The sequence below is a fragment of the Trichechus manatus genome, unplaced genomic scaffold, assembly GCF_000243295.1.
Source record: "Trichechus manatus latirostris isolate Lorelei unplaced genomic scaffold, TriManLat1.0 scaffold00010, whole genome shotgun sequence".
Taxonomy (NCBI): Eukaryota; Metazoa; Chordata; class Mammalia; order Sirenia; family Trichechidae; genus Trichechus; species Trichechus manatus.
Genome location: NW_004443946.1, coordinates 1,894,714 through 1,904,145, shown reverse-complemented (window position 1 = coordinate 1,904,145; position 9,432 = coordinate 1,894,714). Strand labels below are relative to the sequence as shown.

General features: G+C 35.0%; 1 protein-coding gene across 5 annotated transcripts in view; it reads left to right on the top strand.

The window, feature by feature from the left end:
- SOS2 (SOS Ras/Rho guanine nucleotide exchange factor 2) overlaps positions 1-9,432 on the top strand; it is an 86,597-nt gene that overhangs the window by 19,192 nt on the left and 57,973 nt on the right. For 3 of the 5 annotated variants that reach the window (XM_023726151.1, XM_004370842.2, XM_023726152.1), the window contains exons 2-3: positions 4,932-5,057; positions 8,577-8,708. In XM_023726151.1, coding sequence (XP_023581919.1) covers positions 4,932-5,057; positions 8,577-8,708 — 258 coding nt within the window. Of the gene's footprint in view, positions 1-798; positions 947-4,931; positions 5,058-8,574; positions 8,709-9,432 lie in introns of those variants that run through there. The other 2 variants (XM_023726150.1, XM_023726153.1) reach the window with 2 other exon arrangements.

The following is a 9,432-nucleotide window of genomic DNA, read 5'->3' as shown; positions in this document are numbered from 1 at the left end:
ATAGTTTATTCCTTTTTATTGCTTAGTAATATTCTATTGTGTGGCTATATCACAATTTGCTTATCCATTCAACTGTTGATATACATTTGAGTTTTCAGTTCTTGGCTATTAGAAATAAAGCGGCTATAAACATTCATGTACAAGTCTTTGTATGGCCATATATTTCCTTTCTGCTTTGGCAAATAACTAGGAGTGAAATAGCTGGATCAGATAGTAGGCGTATGTTTAACTTTTTAAGAAATCATCAAATTGTTTTCCAAAGTGGTTGTACAGCTTTACCTTCCCACCAGCAGTGTAGGAGAGTTCCAGTTTCTCTTGTCAGCACTTGGTATTTAATTTAGTCATTCTAAAGCACTATGGCTGCTAACCAAAAGGTCAGCAGTTTGAATCCACCAGGCACTCCTTGGAAACCCTATGGGGCAGTTCTGCTATGCCCTGTTGGGTCTCTATGAGTTGGAATCGACTCAACAACAACGGGTTTGAGTTTTTGTTTTTTTTGAAATAGGGTCTCTATGAGTCGGAATCTACTTGATGGCAGTGGGGTTTGGGTGTAATAGGTGTGAGATCCCTGGTGGCACAGTGGTTAAGAACTTGGCTGCTAATAACCAAAAGGTCGGCAGTTTGAATCCACCAGCCACTCCATGGAAATCCTATGGGGCAGTCTACTCTGTCCTATAGGGTCACTGTGAGTCGGAATCGACTCAATGACAACAGGTTTTTGGTTTTAATAGGTGTGTGAAGTCCCTGGCTGGTGCAAAGAGTTAATGAGCTAGGTTGCTAACCGAAAGGTTGGAGGTTCGAGTTACCTCAGAAGCCCCTCAGAAGAAAGGTCTGGCTGTCTACTTCCAGAAAATCAGCCATTGGAAACCCTACAGAGCACAGCTCTACTCTGACACACATAGTTTCACATCAGTTGGAGTCAACTAAACGGCAGCTGGTTTAATAGGTGTGTAATGGTGTCTCGTAGTTTTAATTTGTATTTCCCTTATGATTAATATTATTGAGCATTTTTTTGTGTTCTTATTTTCCATCTGTGTATCTTTGGTGAAGTGTCTGTTCAGATCTTTTGTTCATTTTTTGTTGAGTTGTTTGTTTTCTTATTCTTGCGTTTTAAGAGTTCTTCCTATGTGTCTGGTTACAAGTCCTTTATGAGATATGCAGTCTCATAAGATTGTCTTCCAGACTGCAGCTTGTCTTTTCATTTTCATAATAGTGTCTTGTAAAGAGCGAAAGTTTTAAGTTTTCATGAAGTTCATTTTTTCTTTATGAACTGTGCCTTAAGTGTAACAGCTAAGAAATCTTTGCCTAATGCAGAGTTAGAAAGATTTTCTTCTATTTTTTTAGAAGTTTTATAGTTTTAGTTTCTGCGTTTAGATCTGTGATCCATTTTGAGTTAATTTTTTGTATATGGTGAGATAATTTTTGTATAATTTTGTATATGTTACATTTATTTTTTGCATATGGATATCCAGTTGTTTCACCATCATTGTCCTTTCTCCATTGTGTTGCCTTTGTACCTTCATCAGAAATCAGTTGTTCATATCATGTGTGTGGGTTTATATCTGGATTTTCTTTTCTGTTCCACTGATATTTGCTTATCTTTACGTCAGTACTACACTATGATGATTATACAGCTTTATAAAAATTTTTGAAATCAGGTAATGTTAGCCCCCCAGTTTTGATCTTTTTCAGGGTCATTTTGGTTATTTTAGGGCGTTTGCATTTCCATAAGAATTTTAGAATCAGTTTATCAATTTCTACAAAAAAGGCTGCTGGAATTTTGTTTGGGGTTATGTCGAATGTATAGATCACTTTGAGAAGAGTTGAGGTTTAACAATACTGAGTCTTCCAACCCGTAAATAAGATTTACCTCTTCATTTATTTAGGTCTACTTTAATTCCTCTCAGCAATATTTTGTAGTGTTAGTGTATATCTTTACAATGAAATTTTTTTTTCTTTTGAAATTGAATTTTAACTCCTTCATAACAAAAAATCTTCAGTATTCTTATTTGGTGTTTTAGACATTTGCATCCTTGCAAAAATCCTTGGTAGTGAAATGGAGAATTTGACATAAATCTATGTCAATCAGACTGTGTAACCAAAGGGTTTTATTTCTTAGTTGTACCAGAAACTTGAATGTTAGTTGATAGAACAAATGCCATAGCAAAGATTTTTTGATTATGTAGAGAAGTGAGAAACATAAATTAGGAAATAATATTTCTGTAACTTGTCAAATCTAGTGTTTTATCAGCGTAAACAATAATTTAAAGCTAAAACACTTATGTGTATCTATACATGGATCTATAATATTATGACGATTCTATTTGCAGTGTATGTGTAAGGAAATGTCTTCTGGCAATTTGAAGATAATGGTGTAACAAAAATACAGGTCTGACTTATTAATCTACTGTTAAACAATTAAGATTATTTTAATTGCTTTTCTTCTGTCTAGTCTTTCATATCTAGAAAATAATACACCACAACCAAGTAGGATTCATACCAGGTATGCAAGGATGGTTAAACATTAGAAAATCAATCAGTGTAATCCACCACATAATGAAATTTTGCATAATTATTTTGAGGTTCATCCATATTGTTGCATTTATTAATAGTTTATTCCTTTTTATTGCTTAGTAATATTCTATTGTGTGGCTATATCACAATTTGCTTATCCATTCAACTGTTGATATACATTTGAGTTTTTTTGTCGATAATTTTGTGGTAATTTTGTCGACTGTTAAGGTGGTGAGGTAGTAAATACTGTGGAAATGCAAAGTATGGTTATCTGTTATTGTCATCTTGATATCATATTAGAGTGTTTATGGGTGGGATTTTAACATTTTATATTCATTTTTATGACTGCTTTTATATTTGAAGTTAAGAAGTTTGGCATAAGAAACTTTGCTCAGTGTTAAAGTTGCTTTTTAGGTTATTTACCAAAATCATGATGACAGAAAAAAAGTCTATACCAGTTAGACATTATCTTAATTCTCATTCACAATGATTTTCACGCAGTAGTTTTTAATACTTTACCCTTGGCTTTTATGGAAGAATATTACAAGAAACATTCTTATTAAGTCTACTGTTACACTTCCAATACAAATGTTTATTGTAAGAAAATCTTCTTTTATTCCATTGATCTAATAGGAAGTCACTTCCGACTCACAGTGACGCTATAGGAAAGAGTAGAACTGCCCCGTTGGATTTCCAAGGAGCGGCTGGTGGATTCGAACTGCTGACCTTTTGGTTAGCAGCTGAGCTCTTAGCCACTGTGCCGCCAGGGCTTCAATGGAAGTGTATGGTAACATGCAATTAAGTTTCCTTTTGTCCTGTTAAAGAAGTGTGGGGTGTAAGAGGAAATATTAATTTATTAAAAAAAAAACTATCTTGAACTTATAAGAAAAATATTGTAAAGCCTGCCTTTTTGGATGTTGATCCTTTATGAATTTCCGACTTACTTTGACTTTTCTTATCTGAACTTCTTCAGAAATAGTATTCTATTGTCTTCACTTTCATGTGTCCTTCCTTTTTCCTCCTTCCCATTTCAAATTATTTTTCGTCTAATTAGCTTGTATTTTATCAAAATTATTCATACAAATAAAAAGATGATTAGCTCTGAAAAATAGCAGTGCCTCTCACCTATCTACACAATTTTCTGCTTCCTAGAAATGACCACTTTCAAGTTTTTTAAATGAGTTATTTCAAAGGGAAAAAAATGTGCTTACATTGCTACTTCTTGATTTTTCTGTTTTGATCATTATTTGTTGACTTCCTACCATGGAAGGTGAGGATTTAACATCCTTTAGTACACATACACATCCCCCCTTCAGCCAGCCACATACATCTTACCACACAGGTACATACTTCCTGCCTTCTCCTTTCCCCAGCGTATATCATAATTTTGATTAGGTCAGTATTTAAAGTTTATATTATATTATTTTGATTCCATAAATGCTGTTTATAGTTAAGCCATTTTTTCTTTCTTACCTATCTTTATACTTTTACTGGAATTAATAGTCTTGTTTTCTTGTTTGTGTAGTTTTCTATGTACTTCTTAATTCAAGTTCAAACTCTCTACCAGTTGTCTAAATAGCCTCTTAATGTTTTTAAGTCTATCAGATATTCTTATCAATTTTATCTTCTCCCAAAGCCTTCTGACGTGCTCCAGTCTGGACTGGTAATCTTTATGTCTGTTGCTCAGCTCTCATGTTACAGTTTCCCTTCATCCTGTACATTCCTTTTGCCTTTCTTCTATATTGCTTGCTTCATTTCCTGTATCTCATTTTTTTTTTTTTTTTTATTTATATACCCTTGTTTTAGTGTAGTGGAGTCCCTGGATGGTGCAGATGCACTTGGTTGCTAACCGAAAGGTTAGAGGTTCAAGTCCACCCAGAGGCGCCTTGAAAGGCCTGGTGATCTACTTCTGAAAAATTAGCCATTAAAAACCCTATAGAGCAGAGTTCTACTCTGACACACAAGATGTTTGTGTCACATGATGTGACTCCATGAGTCTGACTCGATAGCAACTTGTTTATGATTTTTCAGAGGACCTATATTGCTGAGATTCAAGATGTAGTGTTCATAGACTTCTGCTGGATCTATTAGTTGACTTTAGGGCATCCAGGATTTCCCTGAAATTGTATAGGAAAACTAGTATACTTTTTGGTGGTAGGAAGGGAATAGTTCAATGGCATTCAATAAATTTTCAAAGGGTGGGAGGTCCAAAAAAGTTTGAGAACCATTGTTCTGTGGGTTAAGAAAAGTTTACAAAGACCAACAGGTAACAATTTTTATTCTCCAGTTTTGTGTTTTATGTCTGCATTCTTGTAACAATTATATTGGTATATTAATTATATATAAAATTCTCTTTAGCTTTTGTTTAGTACATATTATTTTGCCAGTACTTTAACTGAAACCTTTTTTTTTTAAAGGTTCAGGAGCAAGTACACCCCAACCTCTCAGCTAATGAAGAGTCTCTCTATTATATTGAAGACCTGATTTTTCAACTACTTAATAAATTATGCATGGCCCAACCAAGGACTGTTCAAGATGTGGAGGTAAAAACTATTTTGCTGTTCTAAAAAGTCACTGAACCACTATGCAAATTAATTTTTGTATCTAAATCTATATCATTCTAAAACTATTATGTAAACTGAAACTTTTGAAATTATGTGTGATATGTTTTCTATGTGTATGTATGTATGTATTTATGACATTTGATATTTTGGCGATTCAGTGGGAGAAAGGAAAGTTTTTGAGCAAAAAGAGTGCTAGAAGAACTGGATAAATTTATGGAAAAAAATAAACCTTGGAACCTATCTCACACCACACACAAAAACTAATTTGAGATGGATCATAGCCTTAAATGTAAAAGCTGAGTCTCAAGTTTCTACAAGAAAACATAGGAGGATGTCTTCATGACCACCTGGGGTTAGGCAGTCTTTTTTTTTTTTTTTTAGGGAAAACTCAGAACACAATAACTATTAAAGAATAAAATTGATAAGAAAATAAAAAGGTGTAAGTCACAAACTAGGAGAAAATGTTCACAATACATACTCCTTAAAAAAAACCTGTATCCAGAATGTTAAAAACGCAAATCAATATCAAAAAGACACCCTCCTCCCCAAAAATAGGCAATGTCTTGAACGAACACTTCACAAAAAGAAAGTATACTAGTGGCCAATAAGCATATGCAAAGGTGCTTAAACTCTTAAATCATCAGGGAAATAGAAATTAAAAGCATAATGAGATAACATTTCACACCCAGTAAAAGAACTAAAATTAAAAGATTGACAACAGCAAATGTTGGTGAGGATGTGGAGCAACTAGGACACTTACACATTTCTAGTGGGAGTGTAAGATGGTATAACCGCTTTGGAAAATTGTTTGGCCGTTTCTTATAAAGTTAAATGTATATTTAGCCTATGACCCAGAAATTCTCATCATTTAACACAAGAGAAATGAAAATAAATGCTCACAGAAACTTACACAGGAATGTTAGTGACTTTATTTTTTAATAGCCCAAAATTAAAAACACCCAAATTTCATCAATAAGAGAATGGGTAAACAAATTGTGGTATATTCATAAAATGGAATACTGCTCGGTAATAAAACACACTCACACCCAAACTATTGATATATGTAATGACATAGCTACAATTCACAGACATTATATAGAGCAAAAAAAGCCAGACACAAAAGAGTACATATTGTGTGATTGATTTCTCCTTACATGAAGTTCAGAAACAGCTAAAACCAAAGGTGTAGAAATCAGAATGGTGGTTGTCTGTGGTGGAGTTCTACTGGAATGGGGTGCAGGAGACTTTCCAAGGTGATAGAAATGTTCTCTGTCTTGATTGGCATGGTGTTTGCACAGATGTAACCATTTATCAAAATTCGCTGAATTGTATGCTTAAGATACGTACATTTCACTGCACAGAAGTATTACCTCAATAAAAAATTACTGTAAATCTTAAAGAATATTTGCTCATTGATTTAAAAAAAGATACATATTTAAAAGAATACATGTGAATTAGTACTCAGATATTTGCTTTGGTTCTGTTACATGGAAGTGTTTTTAGATTATTAGAAATGTGTGTCAGAACAGCTTTAAAAAATTACTTTTATACTATATTGCTTAGATATAGACATTCTTACGTAAATTTACATACACACACAAATTATATACATTCTTTTGAGGATTGTTTTTTGTAAATAACTTCCAGTGTAAAGGAAAATCTTAATTTGGAGTGATTGAAATATTAAGATTTTCAGAGACTCTTAGAATTAAAACATTTGTTTCTCTGCTCTGTGCTGTAAGATTTGAACATTAAATATGCTAAAAACATACTTTTCAATAGCTAAATATGCTAAAAGCTGAGAATATAATTTTAAAAATAGGGAACTCTGCCAAATTGGGGTTTGATTCTATAATTAGTAGTCTTCCTTATTCATGCCAGTCACTAGTTAAGATTAGATGAACCACAATGGTAATCCAAAAGGCTTGGATTGTTTTTGCCAAGAGATGTATTTCCTTAAATCATTCTGAGCTCCTCCATCCAGTTGATCCTCCAAGAGGTACATAATATCTGTTCTTCTAAATTCTTGTCTATATTTGAACATCTAGATTAATAAAAGGAAAGTGAGTGCATAATAATTATTAATAATGAGTTAACAGGTTTGCCTAAGTAAATAATTTTAACCTAAGAAACCTTATTGGAAAATCACTGATACACTATTTCATGTTAGTGTTAACCTCTCCTATATATTATTACTTTTTCCAGTTCCATCTTAATTGTGCATACTCTTAAGCTTTTTTTTACTTTACCTTTCTCTTTACCCATAGGAATTATGTGGAAAATCTTTTTTTCTTTTTCTTTTTTTTTGCACTTCAGGTGAAGGCCCACAGAACAAATAGTTTCTCATGAAACAGCAGTACAGACATTGTTCCGTGACACTGACCAACAACCCCACAACATGTCAACCTTTGCCCTCTCGACCTTTTTTTTTTGGTGAAAATATACATAGCCAAAGACACACCACTTCAAAAACCTCCACATGCATAGTTTTCAGTGACATCGACCACGCTCCTCCAATTGTGCTGCCACTCTCACCCTGCATGAAGGTCCACAGAACAAAATAGTTTCTCATCCAACAGTACACATGTTGCGCAATGACAATGGCCAACAACCCCACAACACATCAACACTATCCTCACTCAACCCTGGGTTCCCCACCACCAGCTTCCCCGTCCTCCCCGCCCTCCGGCCCCCGTCCTTGGACTGCTGTACCTCACCAGTCCCGTTTGGTTTTATGGGGCTGTCTACTCCCAGGCTGAAGGGTGAACCTCGGAGATGACTTCACCCCTGAGCTAAAAGGGTGTCTGGGGGGGTGAGCTAAAAGGGTGTCTAGGGGCCATACTCCAGGGTTTCTCCAGTCTCCTTTAGGCCAGTAAATCTGGTGTTTTTTTTGTGAGTTAGAATTTTGTTCTACATCCTTCTTCAGCTCTGTCCAGAACCCTCTGTTGTGATCCTGGTCAGAGCAGTCAGTGGTAGCCAGGCACCATCTAGCTGTGCTGGACTTAGTCTGGTGGATGCCTTGGTAGCTGTGGTCCATTAGTCCTTTAGACTAATCTTTTCCTTGTATCCTGTTCTCTTCATTGTCCCTTGCTCCCGAAGGGATGAGACCAGTGGAGCACCTTAGATGGCCGCTCACAGGCTTTTAAGACCCCAGACACTACTCACCAAGGTGGAATGTAGAACATTGTCTTTATAAAATGTGTTATGCCAATTGAGCTAGATGTTCCCTGAGACCATGGTCCCAACAGCACTCCACCCAGCAATTCAGTCCCCCAGGGAGTTTGGATGTGTCTATGGAATATATGGAAAATCTTCATAGTTCTGTTGATTTTTTTTTTTAACCAAAAAAATCATTTATTATAGAAATCAGAACATACTATGTCACTATTACCTGCTAGCATTAAGGATAGTGATAAAGTTGAATTTTATATGACTTTTCCACTTACGAGGACTTCTACGAAAATTAATACTACAATGGTACTGTTATGATCTGAACAGGAACGAGTTCAAAAGACCTTTCCCCATCCAATTGATAAATGGGCTATTGCTGATGCACAATCTGCCATAGAAAAACGAAAACGAAGAAATCCTCTCTTACTGCCTGTGGACAAAATCCATCCTTCATTGAAGGTAATAAAAAAGTGAAACATTGCAGGGGGGTTCTTTATAACAAAGGATACTTTATTTATGTAGTATTGGTGTATTTAAGGAGCCCTGGTGGTGCAGTGGTTAAAAGTGCTTGACTGCTAACTGAAAGGTTGGTCATTTGAACCCACCAGCGACTCCGCACGAGAAAGATATGGCACTCTGCTTCCATAAAGATTACAGCTTTGGAAACCCTATGGGGCAGTCCTCCTCTGTCCTGTAGGGTTGCTATGAGTTGGAATCGACTTGATGGCAACAGGTTTTGCTTGGTGTATTTATATAGGATTGTGTGTGTGTGTGTGTGTGTGTGTGTGTGTGTGTGTGTGTGTATGTAGGCAGGTATGTGTATACATATACATACACATGCATACATGTATATATTTCTTAATGTGTATGCAAAATAAGGGTAAATATACTCTGATAAAATCAAGTTGCCTTTTAAATAATATTAAAAGTTAATAATAGTAATAATATATCTTTGTGGCAACTTCCGATGACTGCTACCTCAGACTGATTCCATTGTAGTAGACCATGATTCTTAACCTTTTTGTTAAGAAAATGCATGTAAAAAAAGCTACTATGAATTCAGAACTATTTTAAAATTAATTCATATTTATCATGGATACCTTTATATACATTTGAAAAGTAAGCTAGGGTATATTATTTAGTCTGCAGAAAATACTTGATGTACATGGATTTGAAGACCAAC